Source organism: Pseudochaenichthys georgianus, chromosome 22 (genome assembly GCF_902827115.2).
Source record: "Pseudochaenichthys georgianus chromosome 22, fPseGeo1.2, whole genome shotgun sequence".
Lineage (NCBI taxonomy): Eukaryota > Metazoa > Chordata > Actinopteri > Perciformes > Channichthyidae > Pseudochaenichthys > Pseudochaenichthys georgianus.
The window spans coordinates 25431551-25454351 of NC_047524.1; the positions used below are offsets into that span (position 1 = coordinate 25431551).

Genomic DNA, 22801 nt, shown 5'->3' on the forward strand with positions numbered 1-22801 from the left:
TTAACTGCACAAACAAGATATACAATTTTTAAAGCTGAGACTCCACAGATTCCACACATGTAATGTCATCACTGTACGACCTCGAATTCCTGGAGCTATCAGCCAGAAAAGAGAAAGTAAACAACATCCGGTTTCAAAAATATTACAATAATTACGTCTTACCTTTTTTGATTTGTGATCAAAAGTTGTGTTCAACGGAATAAAAACGCCGCTCAAGGTTAATCCAATGTCTTTGTGTCACGTAGACATTTTTACTGATAATCCATCATCATATTTATGGCAATATACTGGGTATAAAGTTTTGCCGTCCAGGCTTGTACTTTCAGATATGTTTCGTTTGCTTCTCTATTACGTCCGCAATGGTAATGTTTACGTGGATTTGGGAACTGCCCATTGATTCTATTGGATGTAATGGTTAAGAAAAAGGTGTAAATCACCCAAATCGACCAATGGGTTCCAGAGATATGGTCCTGCGTAAAGTATAAAGAATGCCAGACAGTTTAAGTACATTACGCAGCAGACTTTACTTATTGTTTACTACGTAAGGAAGCAGGAATTGCAGGACCCAGAGTGCATGGAGCACAGAGCGGACAGCAGATAACGGAATTGCAGTTTTATTGCTTAAAGATTATCAGAACATTTCAAAGGGGACACAGCCACATTGGATATTAACCTATGGATTAACTACATCATCGTTTTTATCGTTTTAATGCCATTGAAGACCAGTTTAGACCAGACAAAGAGGACGGTGAGCCATGTTAGCCTAACGCATTACATTACATTGCATTAGCGCTAGCGCCACTTGTTTTGATGTACGTTTTTGTTGATAACGTCGCGAGTTTGTATCTTTCAGTGTTGAGGTGGGCACCGTTAGATTCTGTGTCTTTACGATCATAAACAATGTGTTGGATGTGCAGCTAGGATAAGTAATAAGGGAGCTAGGAGTGATTTTCGGTGCAGTAATAGGTTAGCATTTTTCGCTCGGGGCTAATTCAGAGGCTCACTGTAAGAGGATAACAGAGTAGGCATATGTTTTTTTTTTGTTTTTTTTTTCCACAACAGTTGTATTTGGATGGAATGAATACCTATAGTGATAATTCAAAGTAATAAAATGATTTTTACAGTGAAAAAGTTCAAATGGAACGGATGGTTCCCAAATTACCCAGAGGTGAGTCCGCTTGGACTTTATTTTTCTAAACCTCTCTAAAAAGGTCAAATTTCACTTGTTTTGCATCAATCTTGATACAGGGTACTTATTATATGTTATAGTTTGGATTCCTAAAGCTTTTAGTCTACTAGCCCATCATTCAAGGGTGGGTTTCACTATAAGTAATGGGTTTTTTTTAGGCGGACATTAGAATTTACATGTTTTTACTGTGTTCCATCTGAATTTACTTTTAAAATAAAAACATCTATATTGATTCTGACACTTCTACATCCAACTCACAGATGTAACCTTGCTTTGAGAGAAAAGATTATTAATTTACCCCTTTTTAGAAGTGAAGATATAGTCTTTGTTGTGTTAGTGGCATTTTCGAGCCTGAAACCTGAAAAACAGGCTCAGGGCTTAAGAGGTTAACCTTCGAGAAAATCGTCAAGGGTTTGAAGCAAAATGTGAAGGAGAAATTATTAGGACTGAGGTAGAGTCAATATGCCTCAGCTAAAACTACAAAATTCAGTAGATGAACAACTAAAAATGCATCTCGATACTTTTTTGTTTGATGTGTGCTTTATAAACTTTGACAACAGTGAGAAATATATCGACTCATTAGCAGGGTTTGAATTCCAATTAAAGAAATTAAAGGGAAACTTAATGATTGCTCGCGCTCAACCTCCTGTCAACTCATTTGAATCAACATGAATCCCATTAGTATGAGCGTATGTAGATATTTGAATACTGCAAAATGTACGCATTATGCATAGCCTGTACGGCAGGGTTCGGCAAATACGTTTTATTTTTCTCGGAATTTTTTTTTCTGAGCCACTAGATGGCGGGCCGGAACATAATCAAAGGCTTATTTAAGTAATTGATTGTTAAAACATGTGACACGTTCGAATGCTTGGGGGGGAGGGGGGGTACTAGTGAACTGTCAACGGGGGGGAACCTCGCTGCGGTGCCGTTCTGTGATTCTACAGATGGCCAGTCCGCCACTGCTCACAAGCTTATTAAGATCTAAAGCTTTAGTGCGTTTTGAATCAATGCTGAGTACAGCCAAACTTGACAGTCTCTTCTCTGTCATCATTGTAGACCGAATGCTTCTTGTTTTGCGCCGTCCCGTTCAAATCACATTTCCATGCTCGCGCCAGGGCCGGGGGATGGGGTTACAAGACTCGCGTCTTGTGCTGCATTCACTTGCACTCGGACATTAGGGATTTTCTCTCAAAAATATCCGACGAGCCACAACTTTTCTTTCAAAACAAAGCTGCCAACTGGGGTGGCAGCATATGCACCACCACCCTTCGCCCAACATGATCAAGCGGCTTCTCCAATTTTGTTGTCAATGTTTTGACTGAACTTTGTTACTGTTCACATAAGTAAACGTTACGTTTGAATGATTTAGTGAGCTGGTGTTATTTTTTTCAAACCACAAACTGCATGTTAGCTATTTCAGCACCACGCGCTGTCCACCTACTTATTGATCCACTATCAGCGTCAGTGCACCACGCTGCCAGATTGTGCCTGTGCTGTGTGTCATTCATTCTCAACATGGATAAAAGTACAATAAGCACTCTTCAGGTGTAGGTAGATTCTCTATTCGGACATTATAGCCTATATGTGCGACTAGTGGAGCCTCACAGATGGGGGTGCTGCAGCCCCCTTCCCGCGTCCGTTCGTGATGGAGCTCCAACGAGCCGTTTAGGACAGAGTGAATACACATGCTATACAGATATTCTGTATGAGAAACCAATGTGAGTTTGGAAAATTGCACAATATAAATCTATTCTAGTATACCTCAACAATGAAATTATGATCAGTATAAATGGCCATGACATGTGACCTTTTTAAGAAACACCACCCAACTCCGTAAACACCTTGAAACTTTGACTTTATTAATAATTTTACAACATTAATTCCTAATTTTCCTTTTGGTTTCACATATTGTTGAGAGTTCAAAACATATAATTACTTTAGCATATTATGACATGAGATGGAAAATGCGTAATAAGCATCGTAACTTGCATGATCTGTGTTTTTATGCGTTGCGTTAAATTAGAGCCGCAAGAAATTGTGGGAAAGCATAATATTCTTTATTTTCGTAAAGGATGGCTCCGTGTATCCTAAAATAAAGGAGATTATAAAGGAAGCATTGGAGCTCCTTCCTTTCATCTAGATAATTCAAACAGCTCTTATCATGGCTGACACATCCGTGTCCTTCCCAAGCAAATAATGAATATTCAACTGCAACATATTAAGTCTGAAAATGTACCCTTTTCCCAACCTGAATGACGAGTGTGCCTCTCATGATGATAATATGAATTGCTTCCTGCAGGCCAGTATTTCTATGTTCTGCAGTGAGATGTGCTGTGACCAATATATAAGCCAGAAAAATGTCCTGATGCCGTGCGAGATCTGCAAACGTGAGAAACGGCTCCATGACACCCTCTGCTACAACCAACAGGACCTGTTTTTCTGCAGTGTCGGTGAGTCAATGTTTAAAAGTATTCATCGGGAAGGCTTGTAACCTTAAAGCTGCTTTTGAATTTTAAGTTAAATAATATCCTCAGTTCATATGAGAGAACCTCTTGAGAATAAAAAAGAATCCTTTTCAGTACTGATTTTAATTTACAGAATTGCTAATTTTCAGGTTTCATATTTGTATGTCGTGCCTCTACTCTACATGCTTTAAAGGGGACCTATCATGCACAATGCCCTTTTTGATATTTTGTATACATAAATGTGTCCCCGGTGTTTCAGGGAACTCACGCAGCGTCACTCACTTTTCCTCCTTACCCAAATCTCTAAAAACGGAGGTACAACAGAGCTGATCCAGATTTGCATCCGATATGACATAATATCGGAAATGTGGACCCGCGGCCCTATCAGAAATGTTGCTCTCAGAAACAATGCCTGACTGTTTTGTACGTAATATAGTCTTTGTTTTCATTAGCAAGCATCGCTAACACTCAGAGCTAACTGGGTGGGACTTTCGGCAACAGTTCTAAATTGGTTTGAATCCTACTTAAAGGATAGAAACAACTTTGTTTCTATAGGTAAATACACATCTGAGTTGACAAATATGACATGTGGGGTTCCTCAAGGCTCCATCCTGGGGCCTCTACTCTTTAACATCTACATGCTACCACTAGCTCAAATAATGAAAAACAACAAAATAAGTTACCATAGCTATGCTGATGACACACAAATGTACCGAACCATTTCACCAGGAGACTATGCTCCAATTCAGACACGGAGTAAGTGCATTAAACAAATCAATGACTGGATATGTCAGAACTTTCTCCAATTAAACAAAGATAAAACTGAGGTAATGGTTTTTGGAGCCAAGGCAAAACGTACAAAAGTTAGCGCTGAGCTTCAGTCTGCAATGTTCAAAACAACAGATAAAGCCAGAAATATAGGTGTAGTCATGGACTCTGACCTGAGTTTTAACAGTCACATTAAAACAGTTACTAAATCAGCCTACTATCACCTAAAGAATATATCTAGGATGAAAAGACTAATGTCACAGCAGGATTTGGAAAACTTGTCTATGCTTTTATCTTCAGTAGACTTGTCTACTGTAATGATGCCTTTACAGGTCTCACTAAAAAATCTATCAGAAAGCTGCATCTAATTCAGAACGCTGCTGCTTGAGTCCTCACTAACACTAAGAAAGTGGATCACATCACTCCTGTTCTGAAGTCTTTACACTGGCTTCCTGTGTTGCAAATAATTGATTTCAAAATACTGCTGCTGGTTTATAAACAGGGTTCGTACGGGTGCTTGAAATCCTTGAAAATGCTTGAAATTTGACGTGGTGTTTTCAAGGTTGGGAAAGTGCTTGCATTTTGGGAATGGTGCTTGAAATTGAGAAAGTGCTTGAAAATGTAAATGCTTTACTTTTACAATAAATTGCTGTCTGACTGAATAGTTCGCTTTTTAGATTAAAAGAAAAGAATTGCTTCGCTTCTACATGAAACAGCTCCGCTGCACCTTCCCGCGCTATGCGCGCGACCTGCAAGTGTTTGTGTTACGTGTGACCTGGGCATTCTGATGAGAGATAGGTGACTGTGTGCCAGGAGGAGGTTGCCGTTTCAACGAGCGTTAGCTAGCAGAAGACAAATACAAGCCATGGCTAAGACGAGGGTCAAGCCCACGAGTAGCCTCCTGCAAAGTTTGCAACATAACGATGGGAGAGTCTGCGCTGACGAGCCACATGAAAGGTACGCCGTAGTAGAGCATTTTAGATTAGGCTAACGTTGCATGTTACGTTTGTTTAAGCTAACGTTAGCTAGCTGAATAGCGAACTCGATTGAGGGATAATAATAATTGCAGGGGACAATCATTTCAGAGGAGCGTACCTATGTTAATATGTGCGTTACAGTCGCCATCGTGTGGTGTTCAGAGGATGAAGCTCTCACGGCATTTCATATTATAGTCACGAAATATAATCTATTGATTCGACACAGAGCGATTTTGAAAGCAATGTATTTCTACTGGTAGTATGTTTCGTGCCTAAACCAAATGTGACTTGCTCTATCGAAATCAGTCACATTGACCCGAAGACACATTTTCGTTTGTGTTACTGGTCTGGGGGAAGCTCGCGAGTGTGTTTGTGTATTTTTGCGTTTGTGTACCGGGAAACACTCACAAGAAACACCGGCGGCTGTTATGCTTGCTGTGACGTTAAATTACTCCGTTCTCTGCTTGTAATTATGCCGAAGCTTCAAAGCTGTATTTATCATCTGAATTTGCCGAAACAAGTTTAATATTCTGAAAGCCAATACTTTGTTTATTTGAAAACAGATGAAAACAAACTGTCTTTTATATAAAATTGAAGTATTATACAAGTAAAACTACATTTAGCTTTAATCCCATGTAATTGTAGAATGAACACAGTCTTCATGTGAAGATGTATAAGTCAGGTGTCTTGAGTAGTCAACATTACCTAAAGTCATTTTACACATTTGTAAATATTATTTTCCACTTGTTACCATTGTGAGTCTATTTTTATGCAGCTCTGCGTGATTTTGTGGCTACAATTCAGGCTAATACATATATATATATATTTTTTTTTTTATTTCTAATAAAAGTACAAGTACTCAGATCTTGTAGTGAAATGATAAGTACACAGATCTTGTACTTGAGTAAAACTAGAAGTACCAGAGTGTAGGAATACTCTGTTACAGTAAAAGTCCTGCATTCAAAATGTTCCTCAAGTGAAAGTAGGAAAGTATTATCATCAATATATAGTGAAAGTAGCGACAGTAAAAGTAGTCGGTCCATTTCAGAATAATATATATGATATGTTTTATAATGATTGATCATGAAAGTGTTCTCAAAGCTGGTGAAGGTGCAGCTAGTCTGAAGTACTTTGTAGACTGCAGGGTAGCTTGTGAATTTACTCCAGGTGGAACTAAAGTCTGATTCAACACTTGGTTATATTTCACACCATTCATCCAGATCTGTGAAGTAACTAAAAGGTATTAAATACATATTAAATACCTCTGACTTATGTTCACTGCCAACCTAAAAGTACCTCAACAATTAATCCATAATGTATTGAAAAGTTATTTGGCTGATTGTTTTATATTGGCTCAGCCAGGTTATATGGGAGGCCCAGTCTACATACAGATCACTTAGTTTTCTTTTCTTTAATTTTTCATCCTCGTGTAGAATGCTATCACGAAACACACATTTGGTTATTTATAGCATAAAGAACGCCTGATTTAATGTGAGGTAGGGAAATAATCATTTGAGTATGTGTATATAAAGCTGTAAGATGCTTGAAAAGCTGGAAAATGCACCGTGAAAATGCTTGAAAAGTGCTTGAATTTGACTTTGGAAAAGGTGTAAGAACCCTGTATAAAGCTTTGAATGGTTTAGGCCCAACATACAGTTCTGACCTACTGCTAAATTATGAACTATCCACAAATCTCAGGTCTTCTGGGACGGGTTTGCTTTTTGTCACCCGAGTCAGAACTAAACATGGAGAAGCAGCGTTCAGTTATTATGCCCCAAATATCTGGAACAAACTCAGAAACCTGCAGGTCCGCTGCAACTCTGACTACTTTTAAATACAGGCTAAAGACTTTTCTTTTTGTCGCTGCTTTTAATTGAGCTATTCATATCTTAAACTGCACTGTAACTTTTATCCATGTATTTTTTCTTTTAATGTTATTTGATTATCTTTCCTTTTTAATGACTGTTTTTAAATGCCATTTTCTTAATGTCTTTCATTTTTGTAAAGCACTTTGAATTACCTTGTTTTGAAAGGTGCTATATAAATAAACTTGACTTGCCTTGCCTTACTGTGTAAAAAAAGCAGGAAATAAAAAAAGTTACTCACCTTGTGGTAAATCCGCAAGAGAAAAAATATTTGAGCTCCATACTGTTTGAGAAATAATCCTTCCTGTGGTTTGGAACATGATATGGCATTTAACCTCATAGAATTCTGAGCAGGCACAAGCTCCCCCTCCTCTTCTTTATTTTTCAAGCTAAGGAGCCCGAATCAGCACTTCTCTAACAGGGCTGAAATAGAGGGATATGAGGGATTTCTAAAATGCATTATCTGTTTGGTATTTTGAGCAAAACACATCATAGTCATGTTTTTCATATTTTTTTATATATCCGAGACCTAAAAATAGCATAATGGGGGAACTTTAATGTTCAAAAAGCTCTTTATTTTTCTCATACTACCTGTGCTGCAGCACCTCTTGTCACCCTCTGTCTGAAACCAGAGCCCAGTCTGCTCTGATTGGTTAGCTAGCCAGCTATGTTGTGATTGGTCAACCACTTAGAGATGTCCCTCCCCCTTAGCCTGTACGCACAATATTTTAGAGTGCTAGCCAATAGAAGCGCGGGTGTTACATGGTGATGTCACTATGTTATTGAAGTAAACAAAGGAGTCCAATGGAGGCACTGAACACTGGGAGTTTACAGTTCACAAGCGTGCTCTTCCCCACAATTTGGGGTGTACACCACCCCAAATTGATCATGTTGTTGATAGTGCTATAGATGCCCTGCGAATAAAATTAGACTCTTGCTCCTTTGAAAAAGAAGAAAATAAAACAACATAGACTAGCTCCATGGCATAATGCCGAAACCCGCAAAAGTCGAGACAACTTGAAAGGATATGGCGTTCCACTAAACTTGAAGAATCTTGTTTAATTTGGCATATTACTCTCAATGAATATAAGAAAGCACTGCGTAAAGCGAGAGCAGCTTACTACTCTTCATTAATAGATGAGAATAAGAATAATGCAATATTTCTTTTCAGCACTGTAGCCAGGCTGACAGAGAGCCACAGCTCCATTGAGCCTTCTATTCCCATAACACTCAGTAGTAATGATTTTATGTGCTTTTTTAATGATAGAATTGTTACTCTTAGAAACAAAATTAACGACCTCTTGGCTCTGACCAGTATAGTGTTATCAACAGCTCCCGGAAACGTAAGTTCTAATATTACACTAGACAGTGTTGTAGTCAAGTTACCAATTCACGAGTCCGAGTCACCCAAGGAGTATCCGAGTTAGGGATGCCAGCGATTATTCGAATATTCGCTACAGTCTCCATAATCGAATATTATTTTTAAAAATCGATTTTTTTTTTCTTTTTTCTAATTATTATTTATGTTTTTTTTTTTTTTTCTGGCTTAGTTTCAACCAAAATATATATAAATATATATATGCTAATAATAGTAATAGTATTAATAATTGTAAATGATCATTGGTCACACCACCAGTTTGTTTTACTGTAAACTTGGAGGAAGCCTGCGTGCAGAGCAGACTGCTGCTGCAGCACGCTACACACCGACCCCACCCCCCCTCTCCCTCACACGTGCGACTAAAGATGAACAAAGCGGCAGGTAAAAAGAGTTCCTCGTGGAACTACTTCGAACTTACAAGTCCAAAGGAAGTTAAATGCAAGCTCTGCGAAAAGACGTTGGTCTATCACAGCTCAACCTCAACAATGCGTTCGCATTTGAGTGCGAAGCACGCCAAAGAGGTTACAGAGAAAGACGCAGCACAGCCGGCCATTACCAACTTCACTTCAAGGCCACGTCGTTGTGATGGCATGCTTGTTTGTTGTTTGTACTGTTAAACATAGTTGGTTTTGTATCAAACCCTTTCCTCAGCGTTGACATTGAACAGCTGTCAGCTAAAATGCAGGAGGTGTTTACATTACCTATGGGTGTTGACATGGAGATCATTGAAATGTAAAGTGACATTGAATTGAAGGCCAGAGCAAGAGATCAGGACTTTTGGTCACCCGTGAGTAGAGAGAGGTATCCACTGATTGTGTCATGTGCGCTTAAACTGAAGGCCTACTTTGGCTCCACATACTTATGTGAAACGGCCTTTTCACAAATGAAAATAATTAAATCCAAGTATAGAACTCATATGACTGACGCACATCTTACTGACTGCCTCCGGCTGGCAATCACTAACTATCAGCCAGATTTCAAAAGGCTTACAGATAAATTGTGCAGTCACAGCAGTCTCATTAAAGGCAGGCTGATAGAGCAACTTGAGCATTGAAAATATATTGTGCATTGAACAGAGAAACTTAATATGGATTACATTGAACTGTAGGCTAATATCTGTACATGTGAATATTACTAATTGAACTGAGGAACTAAATATAGTGCATTGAACAGATACTGTAAATATTAATAGTTTGTATTGAACAGATAACTGTGCATAACTGTCTTTCTTTGTGTGCATCTTTCCACGTACATTGAGCCTGTTGTAACATAAATTGATTGCAAAAATAAATATGACGATGAATAGTCTTACTCCTAAGTGGTTTTTTTGGAAGATATCGGATTGGTAGATCTCGGTTTACATTTTGGAATAAAAAGTGATCTTGGGCTTGAAAAGGTTGGTTACCAATGCTCTAAACCATCAATGTGTATCTTAGACCTGTTAAAGGAAGTTTTACATTAATTAACACTTCTTTATTAAATATTATGAATATGTCTTTATTATCAGGCTATGTTCCACAATAATTTAAAGTAGCAGTGATAAAACCTCTTCTTAAAAAGCACAACCTCGATCCAGAGGTTTTAGCCAATTATAGACCTATTTCTAATCTTCCGCTCCTCTCAAAAATTCTTGAAAAAGTGGTCTCAAAACAGTTGTGTGACTACTTAAAAAAACAATGATTTATTTGAATAGCCTCAGACAAAGGACTTGTCTCTATTCTTGTCTTGCTCGATCTCAGTGCTGCATTTGATACTATCGACCATGATATCCTATTGCAAAGACTAGAGTACTTAGTTGGCATAAAGGGAACTGGTTTAGGTCCTATCTATCTGAACGGTCTCAGTTTGTGTGTCAACAATGAATCTTCCACGCAAACCAAAGTTAGCCATGGAGTGCCACAGGGCTCAGTGCTTGGACCTATTTTGTTCACATTTATATATGCTTCTGTTAGGCCATATTATAAGGAATCATTATGTACATTTTCCATTGTTATGAGGATGATACTCAATTATATTTATCCATCAAGCCTGATGAATCGAATCTAAATACAATTCAAGACTGCCTCAAGAACTCAAAAAACATGGATGACCTTACATTATTTGATGTTAAACACGGCCAAAACTGAAGTTATTGTACTCGGCCCAAAGAATCTACGAAACAAACTATCTAAAGATATATTAACTATGGATGTCATTAATTTGGCCTCCAGTGAGACTTTAAGGAATCTTGGTGTTATATTTGATCAGGATTTATCTTTTAATGCCCACATAAAATAAAACTCAAGGACCGCCTTCTTTCATCTACGTAACATTGCACAAATCAGGCATATCTTGCCTCTGTTACGCCCAGGCCTAGGGGAACCTCGGCGCAACATAAAGTTTGCTCTCTCCCCACTTTTCCCACTCTCAAGACAAAGACAGAGACAGAGAATGTCGTTTGGTCAATTTAATTTACCAAATCTGAATCAAACAAAAATATACTTTCACAACAAAAAGAAACATGCTGAAAGTCTGATACCAAAAATAAACAAAACGGGAGTAACAAAACCACAAAAACTAACTAACCTTTAACACAAAATCTTACCTAATATGCCCCTTTCACACCAACGCGTTTTCAGCTCCGACTCGGAGCTGGAGCCTGAAAAGTGCCGGTTTTTCCTGTTCACACCGCAGCGGCGCCGCCTCTTAGCTCCGGAATCCGGTTCACTTCCAGCTCCAAAAAATTGTTGGTCTAGAGGCAAGAGCTTCGGAGCTAAGAGGTGGCGTCGCTTACGTCGAGGCGTGTAGGAAACTAAACCCACCTCCCCTGAACATGGGTCGACTGTTATGCCTGCCTACAAGCAGTAGTGCTTCTAAACACACTTTATAAAGTCAGGCAAGACTAACCAGGCTTCGTGTGATTCGGTTTATTTGTACCTTACTTTGACCATCCGTTCACTGTTATCGATCATTGTGGAGAGAGGCAGACGTGTTGTTTTGTATTATAGCAGCTATCGGATGGAATCGATACATGGGCTGCACAGGTTGTCGTGTCCGACTATCACAAGTAGAATCATAATAAAAAATACGCCGGTAAAATGTGCCTGTAGAAAACGGTTTATGCCACAATAGGATAGCAATAGCAAGTAGTCAGTTTAGCTTCGGTTGCTATCCTAACATCACCCATTTTATACCAGAGAAACTTTCATAACAGCGTTGTGATACCAAACAGCGTCAATTCAGACTGACACACATTCACTTAAGGGGAACTGGGGATATGTATCAGCTGCTTGTGTGAGTCGGAGAGTGAATACTTTAGAGCGGCCGCTGCAGTGTGAGCTAACCGGGAGCTAACGGGAGAATAAACTCCCGTGGAAGAGCAGCCAGCACTGCAGCGGTCGGTAAATGCTGCAGAAACACATTAATAAACAATGAACCACGGCACTCTGGAGCAAAGTATAAGGTTGGAGAAGTCGTTATTCAATTTATTCTGGCTTCGTGTGATTAAAAGCAACACGATCATCGACCCGACGCAGTTCCCCGTTGTTGTTGTTGTTGTTGTTGTGAGCGCCGTTGGGGAGCAAATCAGCGATGTAAACGGTGACGTCAGCACCAGTCGGGCTCTGGGCGGTGTGAACAGAGCGGGAGCAGAAAAGGGAAACCGGAGCTGAACCAGAAAAGCTCTAGCTCGGAGCTAGAAAGGGAAAAGCTTATAGTTGATAAAATAATCTAATAAGAGTGCATTGACGTAGACACGTTGTGCCTCTTCACCTATACATTTGAGTTCTTACTCTTTTTCCTTACTGATGGTATGTAATTTGGTTGTGTGTGTAGATGGTGGAAGCAGGGAGAGGCATATACGTGCCTTGATCCCTGCCGAGTCGACACACAACTGTTGATTGGTGTCAGTGCCAACAAAACTTTTTAGGAGCAATGCGCTCATGGTATAGATGTGGCGCATACATCTTAGTTCCTACTCTTTTCCCTCACCCTATCCTAAGGGAGTGCATGTACTAAGACACATTGTGCCTCTCCTAGGGGTGTAACGGTATCCATATTCGTCCCTTACTGTCACGGTTCGGATGTCACGGTTCGGCACGCCTTTTTTTTACGAGTGGGAAAAAAGTCTGTCATTCAGGGCAGTATCTATTACACTATTTTTAATCCAGCGGGTGGTATTGCGCCTAAAAGCTGTTTGCCAGCCGCCCTTAAACAACAAATGAAGAACAAGAAGAAACGCAACAACAAAACGAACAAAATACAAGAAGAAGAAAAGTTAGTATGGCGATTTCAGATAACACACAGGAGCTAGAACTCACCTGCTTCTTTTAAATCAGCTGGGTGGGAACATTTCGGGTTCCCTGTGGACTACAATAACGATGAGGTGTGCGAGTGGTGGATCGGACGAGGACGGTGTGTCGGCGTTGTTAGACAGCGGTGCGGTATGCTAATAGGAACACACGCCAAACATGCTAAATCATATCAGAAGGCATCACCCAGATTTGCCAATCACCGGAGCCCGCAAAAGACAGCAGCAGTTCAACAGCTGATCCCCGCTGTTTTTGATCAACCGATAGACATGAGAGCTGAGAGACCAAAATAAATAACGGAAGCTTTTGACATAATGTTTTTCAACGACTTTGCGCTCTTGAAACACTTTCTTATTATTTATGATGTAATATTTTCAAGACATTCTTTTTAGTTTTACAGCTTGATGAAACCTTTTTGTTTGACATCAGCCATTATAGATAATATGGCCATCTGAGTGTGTGGTACTGTTTGTGGTTTGTTTTTAACTGTTTAATACAGTTAACTATTCAAAATGTCAGAGTTCCTTATTTTTAAACTGAAACTTGCACTACTGTTCAAAATAAATAACAAACCTGGAATTATGCATTTGGGACTTTTTTTTGCTTTTTCTTGTTGTACCGAACCGTACCGAACCGTGACCCCCAAACCGAGGTACAAACCAAACCGTGACTTCTGTGAACCGTTACACCCCTAGCCTCTCCACCTCTGTTCCTTACTTCTTACTTGCTACCCCTTTCCCTCAACCTATCCTAAGGGAGTGCATGTACGTAGACACGTTCGTTTAGCTGCTTTAGGCTTAGACTGTCGGGGGACACCTTAATTATTCTGTCTGTCTGTACCTGTGTACTCTCTTCATCTTCTTATTATAGACACATGCATTTCCAAACATTTGGCCTACCTACGCTGTAAAATGTATTATCTTTTCAATTTACACACGGCATCTATTGCACGTCTGTCCGTCCTGGGAGAGGGATCCCTCCGCTGTTGCTCTCCCTGAGGTTTCTCCCATTTTCCCCTTTAAACTGTGGGGTTCTCTCTGGAAGTTTTTCCTTGTACAATGTGAGGGTCTAAGCAGTGTTTCCCCTACCATTGTCTTGGAGGGGGCGCCAACGGAGCCCCGTGCCCCCCCCTGAAATTCAAGGTTTTTAAAAATATATACAATGTGTGTGTGTGTGTGTGTATATATGTATATATGTATGTATGTATGTGTATGTATATATATATATATATATATATATATATATATATATATATATATATATATTAGGGCTGTCAAGTTAACGCGTTAACTTGACAGTGGCAGACCACACTTCCACGCTCACCGGCAGGCACCGACTGGCCATCTGGAGGACCGGGAGGGTGTGTGTATGTGTGGCCCGAGCGAGCGAGGGAGAGACCTTACGTGCATTGTTGTTGTTAGCATCTGGTGCTAGCTAGCTGCGCTAACGGATATAAGGAGCTGTTTAAATTAAAACAGAGTCGCCACAACTGCGCCGAGCACTTGACTTTATGCAGGAAGCAGACAGCGGGACATTGTAGGAGAAGTCAGCACACTCAGCTCGGATAGTGCAACATGATTGCAGCGTCCAGGCAGCTCCCGTTCGAGCATAATATGCCTTGAGTTGCACATAGCTCCAACGATCCATCCATCACACACACACACACACACACACACACACACACACACACACACACACACACACACACACACACACACACACACACACACACACCATGTGTATTGTATTATTGTATGAGAGAGGTTCCAGGTTGAATTGAGGTGAATATTTGTAATGTTCAGAGGTTGTTGTGTTTAATATTCATGAGAATATTTGTCATTGTTCAAATGATAATAAACACTAGCATAAAGCATATTTGTCCACTCATATGTTGATAAGAGTATTAAAAACTTGAAAAATATTCCTCTGAGGTACATTTAGAACAGATAAAAAATGTGCGATTAATTTGTGATTAAATATTTTAATCGACTGACAGCCCTAATATATGTGTGTGTGTGTGTGTGTGTGTGTGTGTGTGTGTGTGTGTGTGTGTGTGTGTGTGTGTGTGTGTGTGTGTGTGTGTGTGTGTGTGTGTGTGTGTGTGTGTGTGTGTGTGTGTGTGTGTGTGTGTGTGTGTGTGTGTGTGTGTGTGTGTGTGTGTGTGTGTGTGTGTGTGTGTGTGTGTGTGTGTGTGTGTGTGTGTGTGTGTATAGCACCAAATTGCAACTAATCTATATCTACTGTCACTTTTTACATTGAACATGTGCTCTTTTATTAAATAAACTAAACACTTTCATTTTAAGTTGTGAGTTTAGTGTTTTTTACCCTAAGAAACACTGATGCATTAATCAATAACAATAATCCACAGCTCCTCTCTCTGCTTCTGAGGATTTTAAAAAGATATATCCCAACCCCCCCACTCAAACAGCAACCAAACCTAGGGGAAACACTAGTCTAAGGACAGAGGGTGTCGTATTGTCATACTGATATTCTGTACAAACTGTGAAGTCCACTGAGACAAATGTAACATTTGTTATATTGGGCTATATAAATAAACATTGATTGATTGAGTTTAATCTTTGCAGACCATTGACATATACAAAAACCTATCGAACACACTACAGGAGATGGAAAAGCCCCAAAGAGCATTATAGGGCCCCTTCATTTTGTGATTTTATTTTATCTTTTAAGTGTGGTGTTTTATTTATGTATTTCGACATGCACATGTAAAGTCTCTTTGAGTACCAAAATGTATTATTATTATTAACCTGGTCAATCATAATCGCCCCATTTTTGTATTAATGACACTAATAATAGTCGCCCTTTCTGTGTTCCAGACTGTAAATCCGTGTTCAAACATGAGCGGATGGCTCTATGCAAGGATTCCTGCAGCTACTGCTCCGGCTTCAGCACCAAGATGCTGCACAGCCACTATGGAGGCCGGATGGAGGAGTTCTGTAGACCCCACTGCATGTCCCAGTACACTGTGCTCTACTATGGGGTAGGCTGTCCTTCAACTTTACACGGTGTGCCCGTCTGTTAATCCACTGGTTATTTATTTTTTAAATCTTCTTTCCCCTTTCTTTTCTCCCCTTCTGCTCTCCAGATGGGTCGCTGTGACAGCTGCAGAAAACAGGGCTCCATGACTGAGAAGCTGCAATGTTTGGGTTCAGTCCGTAACTTCTGCAACCTGCCCTGCCTGCTGCAGTACTGCCAGCTGCACTTTGAGACCAGCCACAGCAGCAGCAACGGAACAGGAACTGCCCCACAAACTCCATACGGTAAAATCAGTGTGACACATTAAGATGTAGAGCAGCAGTCTGAAATCCAACAAACCTAAAACAGTATTTTTCACAACATTCAGCTCAAAAAGGAGCAGATAAAGCTAGTTTGCCATGGGATGTAGGAGAGATTGTTCTGTAGGTGCCTGGTTTAGCTAAGCAACAACCGTGGTTAGAGAACATCAACATACTCTTCAAATGATGTGAAAACCACCATATTCAATCCGCACCGTTTCCATCATGTTTTGGAGTGCATACAGGGATGATGGAATAGAAGATAGGGGTGTAACGGTATCCGTATTCGTCACGGTTCGGACGTCACGGTTCGGCACATGCAGTCATACGGCGAATACGCCTTTTTTTACGAGTGGGAAAAAAGTCTGACACTCAGGGCAGTATTACACTATATATAATCCAGGGGGCGGTATTGCGCCTAAAAGCCAGCCGCCCGTAAATAACAAATGAAGAACAAGAACAAAACACAACAAAACTAACACAATACATGAAGAAGAACAGTTGGTATCTGCGGCGAGTTCACACAACACACAGGAGCTAGAACCCACCTGCTTCTTTTAAATCAGGTGTGTGGGAACATTTCGGGTTCCCTGTGGACTACAACAATGATGGGGTGCGAGTTGTGGATCGGACGAGGACGGTGTGTCGGCGTTGTTCGACAGCGGTGCGGTATGCTGGTGGTAACACGTCAAACATGCTCAATCACATCCGAGTCAGTCTCAGTCCCCAGCGAGAGGGTTTCCTCGACGGCAGGTGACCGGCATAGTTACCGCCCACAGATCTGCCCTCACTGCTGACAACGTAGACAAACTCATCTTTTTGAAGAAAACCTTGAAAATAGAGTAAAGCTTGAGTACCTTTATTTAGGCATAATGGCCTCACACACTCACAAGTTAAGTACACATGTTAGACATTGCTCCTAAAGGTACAGATTGTATTTGTTTTATATTTATCATTGTATTTATTTTATATTTTGACATCATGAGATGTTATACAGTTCTGTATTGCCTTTTATTGATCGTGATTGAAACACTTTCTTATTATTTATTTTAATATTTTCTTTTTAGTTGTACAGCTTATTTAACCTTTTTGTTTGACAGCCATTATAATAATATGGCCATCTGAGTGTGAGTGTTACTGTTTGTGGTTTGTTTTTAACTGTGTAATACAGTTAATTATTCCAAATGTTAGAGTTCCTTATTTTCATACCAAAACTTGCACTACTGTTAAAAATAAATAACAGCAAAAAAAAATATGCATTTGGGACTTTTTTTTGTACTTGTTGTACCGAAACCGTACTGAACCGTGACCCTCACAAGTTAATAACTTTTGAATGTTCCTCTCTCCTTCCAGCTCCAACACAGCCCCACCATTCCTCAAAGATGAATCCTGTCATCGCGGATGTGGTTTCTCTGGCCAACGGCTCTGCCACTCAGCCCAGTGTTTCAGCAGACACTGCTCTCACTGGTCAGTTATTTTACTTACATTAGTTAGTGCCGTATAGAACATTTTAAAGCTTTATCTATAGTGTTGACATCAACATTTGAATGCTGTCTATCCATTATGATTAAAGTCACTATTTCTGCACAGATTCTCATTAGACAATATTATTATTAGTCTTATTTTATTTATAGGATTACATTGAAGTGCGTATGATTGGTTCTGACTGATCCAAACATTTCTAATAACGTTCAGAGCGTTTTTAAGTCCAAAAGTGATAATTCATTAAAAAAAGATCAAATCATTTCCAAAGATCCACACTTTTTTAGCAAAGTACTTAAATGATGACGTTATTAACCTCCATTTGCCTGGCGCTTAATGCTAAGTTAAGACATCTTCACTTTCATTACACATGTAGGGAGCAAGTTTATGAGCATTCAAAGTTGATTTACAAAAATTAATTTTATCCAAAACATCCCTTTTTTCCCTTCTTTTTGTTAAATATATAAGGGTGATGACCTAATAAAATATAACAATGCTAACATTTTAAAGCATTTGGCACAGCTTTATTTAAAGCCACAACACTTGTTATATTTTTATAATATGCATGTCACAGTGGGGTTTGATGCAGTGCTGATTTATTTGTATTTTCTCTTTTGTAGGAACACTTCCAACCACCAACATTGACGCCAAGAATCTAGACCACGTAGGTACCCTGGGTGTGCGTGTCATGGCTAAAAAAAATGTACACTATTGATAATAATATTAGAACCAAAGTCAGTGCCCACATTTCTTTTTCTGAAAATGTTTGATCTGGTCAGAAATAAAACTTTTGTCCCCTGCAGCATGTGACTTAAGAACTAGATCATATCTAATTTAGCCGTTTTTCAATTTGTAATTTCCAGGCCAGCACTCAGACGGATGCCATGCAAGGGCCTTCGTCCCGTCGCCGTCAAATGAAGAACAAGTCAGTTCTGTGTCGGCCCTTCACTGTGGACCAGGAGAGCATGTGCCAGCTGCTCTCCCCCTCTGCTGAGTCAGCAGGTAACTACAGAACACACACACACACACACACGTTTGGGTAGCCCTGTCCCACCTCACTCACACAGGATACAGAACTAACAACTATTTCAATAATCCAATAATCTGCTGATTATTACTTTGGTTGATCAATTATTGTCAGATGAAAAGACAAAACTCTAAAAAAAATTCCTACAGGGTTTTATTCAGAAAGAAAACGTATTCCTTTTCTGCTTGTACTATCCTCTTTCACAACAGTAACTTGTACATTTACCCCAATGGATAAATGTACACTTAATGTGTAAAATCTGCTTCCTCTGAAGTATTTATGAACGATTTTTACTGACAAACGCACGCTAACAGGTTAGAATGGACAGAAATGCCTTCTGTCTGTTTTACCTCTATTTTGTAAAAGATCAATGTAGCTGGCCATTCAAAAATAGCTTTGTCAGGGGGCCGACTACATTGATTTATAAAAAACGGGGGGAAAAGACAGAAGGAATTACTCTCTGACTTTGCAATGGTTAGTCTCTCCATACACCATGATTTCAAACAAACACTCCACAGATACATTTAGTCATCACCTGAGCTTATCAGTAGTATCCAAATTCTTATATACTATTTGTTTAAAATACTATTCATGAATAATTGTTATGATAGCACTCATAGAGGTAGACCCTTTCCTCTGGGCCATGGCTGGTGTGCCTTTTTGTTGGGTGTTTGTCACAACCCTACTCACCATCTAATTCAGTTTCATTCATTCTTTTGGTGCTATCAATCGTTCGATGTTCACAACTAGCTGTTTCGATAGTTGCAGCAGCTCTGCTAGATAGCTCCTCTCAACCCGACCAGACATCTGCGGAAGCTTCCACTTCTCCATCTCCATCACCCAAACCTCAGGGAGAAACTCAGCCGAGCGACGCCGTGCCTGCACGACTAACCGGACGCCATTTCCTGGGCAGAAGAGAGACGGACTCTGACTGCAAGGTCTGCTCCCAACACAAGAGGAAAAGGGTGGCGGAAGAAGAGCAGCAGGAGGAGGAGGAGGAGAAGAAGCAGAAGATGGAGGAGGATGAGGGGACGGAGAGGAAAACAGAAATAGAACCGGAGGAGGGAGTAAAGGATGAGAACAAAGAGCAGGAACACTCAGAGGTGAAGCTCTGTGAGCAGGAGGGCGGGACTTTGAGGAGGAAGACGTGGTATTTCTGTAAGACGTGTTCAGGGGAGCCCAGCCTCTGTCCTGTCCCCTGTTTTGAACTCTACCACACCAGACTGATCTACAAAACGGCTCCTGGACTGGAAGCACAAGGTGAGCCTTCTGAGTCCCACACCGCATGAACACTTTCTCATGTGAACACCATGAAATAGTTTCCTTTTCAAGTTATCATTTGGACAGCTGTATCTATGATTTAAGGATTCCAATTTCAAGGGACAGTTCACATCCAACTCACATATTTTCCCTCTTACCTCTAGAGCTATTTATTCATCTGTATTGTTTCTGAGTGTCAGAGCTATTGGCCATAGATATGTCTATATAATGAAACTAAACTGCACTCGGGTTGTGGCGCTCAAAGCCCAACATTTTTTAATTATACAGAAAAATTGTAATCTTCATTTAAAATAAATAAATAAATAGCACTACAGTTAAGAGGAAAAATGTGAATTTAGATGTTTGCCGTAAATGCAATGTCAATCCGAGAAGCAACAATGCTCTGACACAATCCGCTGACACCTCTGTGTCTTCTTTCAAGTCAATTGAACTGACTTCCTAAGAGGGTCGAGTGCATCACCCGGGTCTTTCTCTCCACAGCCTCCTGACCTGCTGCCGGAGAAGTCGTTGCCCCCCACCCCACCCGAGCCCCTCGACAAAGAATAAACCTCTCCAGGATTAACGGGTTCACACCTTCACTCCTTCACTGTCCTCTACACCCATTGTTGTGCCTGTCTAAATCCACCCCTGCAAAGACAGAAATCCATGTTTTCCAGCATTGACATGAATTTGGCAACATTTTTAAGATAGAGATTGCATTATTTATGAAGTACCGATCATCTTGGCTGTCTGTTTCCTCTTCCAATAAAGGGTATTTATCCTGTGTTTTTATTCTGACTAACACTATGGATGAGAAAAGTGCTTCAATGACTTACAAGATGTTCTCTTATTAAAGTAAAATTTTACCTCAATCTGCCACAATACTTGACCCTGTTATTAAAGCTGATCTTAGAACATGTGTCAAGTGTCTTAAAACCTGTCATTTCTTTATTAAGTGAGTTGTGTATGGTTTGTTAATGGACAGTATTTCCACTTTATTTCTACAAAAACACAAACAAGTATGTTTTTAGAGCAACCATTGCCCCCCTGATGTGTTTTCACACCCCACTTGACATCAGTCTTTCACTGTCTCACTACAGCAGCAGAGATGCATCATGCCATCTGATCCTTACATTTATTAAGATCACTTTTGCCCAGATGCTAAACAAATTGGTCACTGTAAAGAATTAAGGTTGGATGTTTTTAAGTGGGAGGCAAGATTTCCTTGGGGGGGCTCAATGAATGAAAATGCACAAATGTATCATTAACCATCCAACAAAAATAAAATCATGAAAAGGCCTAAAAGTGGGTTGTTTGGTTTAATAGTCCCGAGAAACAATATAAAGTTCGGAGGTGCTTTCCCACTTTCCAGGAGTCAAACTAATAAATGCCTTGCAACAGACTTTTTTTGTTGTAATACTATTGATGTGAAGTGGTCTCAGATTGCAGTATTGCACTCTGAAGTGTTCAGAGGATCACATAATACAATTATTATCCGAGAGGCATACAGAAATTTAGCAAAACTGGGCAATTTAACCTGCTTTGGGGGGGGTGGGTGTTTCTGAGCTTTTCAGGCCAAATACACTTTCACATTTTGAAATGAGTTCCTAATGTATGTCATGTACAGCAGGGAAACCCCATGCTTAAAATGACACTACATGTGCTAAACAAGGAAACGCAGGTTCATTGAGTTGGATTCAGGTATGAGGCCCAAATCTGAAATCACTTGAATATTTTTGAAGTGTCTCTGTGAGTGAATTATACAGCTGGTTTTGATTTTCAGTTCTCTTATTTGAACCGTTACACTACATATTGACGTTTATTATGAATGTGTGATGTAAGTTCAATTCCTTTCTGTACCTCGTGCAGTAATGGTAACCAAGTTTGACTTCTACTCACCCATCTGTATCTTTAATTTCACACGTTTTTCAACTTTCTGTTATGTTTGTAGCTTCTCAAATGTAACAGTGATTTTTTTTTTTTTTATGATTACACTGACATGGATCAGTCTGTGAACGCATTAATTTGCTTCTTTTTTTTTATATTGTCCAAGCCTTGAAATGATGGTTTAGATCAAGGCAATTCACTTTTCTACGTTTCAATAAATTGAATTTGTGAGTAAAAGTTAGTTTTGTCCGGTGTCTTATTTCACAGATTTCTTCTGACCAAAGCCCAGAGTTCATCATAACTGTTAATGAAATGCTGCTAACACAAAACCAAGGGGAGACATATTAGTCCAAACCAAACTACCAAGAAGTATTTCACTTTGACCTTTGACTTTGACCTAAGATATTACGTTCCCTTGTTGTCTAGGGCAAAAGGGATGTAACAAAATATGAACTAACACTAGTAAAACTACTAGCCACGTCCCACACAACACACTTCACAATCTGCAGAGGTCACACACTGACAGCCATGCAGCTCACAGGAGGAGGGAGAGAGAGAGCAGCCTTCCTCAGCCCTTTATACACCTGGAGGGAGACAATCAGGGGGGGGGGAGACACACAAACATACCACGGCACGTAACACAAGACTTAAACTCACTTACAGGTAAGCATCATTACACTTATTCGTAGGAAATATCAGGAGAAAGAGTTGTGCTCCAAATGTGAAATTACAGATTACCTCATGTTCATCAAAACGACACAGTGTGCTGATGATAAATAAACGGTATAGATGTTTTCAAAATGTGTTTAATTAGGAGTTTTAGGCTGCAATAAAGACACACTTAAATATGTTGTCAATTGTTAACATGAATTTAAAAGATAGCAACATTTCTCTCATTTGTTTTTTCGTTAATTT

The 22801-nt window shown here is 39.8% G+C and overlaps 1 protein-coding gene across 3 annotated transcripts in view; it reads left to right on the forward strand.

Annotated features, from left to right (window-relative positions):
• Nucleotides 1-22801, forward strand: part of LOC117467506 (zinc finger MYM-type protein 4-like) — a 57069-nt gene that overhangs the window by 16214 nt on the left and 18054 nt on the right. For all 3 annotated transcript variants that reach the window (XM_034111147.2, XM_034111149.2, XM_034111150.2), the window contains exons 13-18: nucleotides 3492-3642; nucleotides 15772-15935; nucleotides 16041-16215; nucleotides 17584-17697; nucleotides 18333-18376; nucleotides 18576-18714. In XM_034111147.2, the coding sequence (XP_033967038.1) occupies nucleotides 3492-3642; nucleotides 15772-15935; nucleotides 16041-16215; nucleotides 17584-17697; nucleotides 18333-18376; nucleotides 18576-18714 (787 nt within the window). The remainder of the gene's footprint in view (nucleotides 1-3491; nucleotides 3643-15771; nucleotides 15936-16040; nucleotides 16216-17583; nucleotides 17698-18332; nucleotides 18377-18575; nucleotides 18715-22801) is intronic.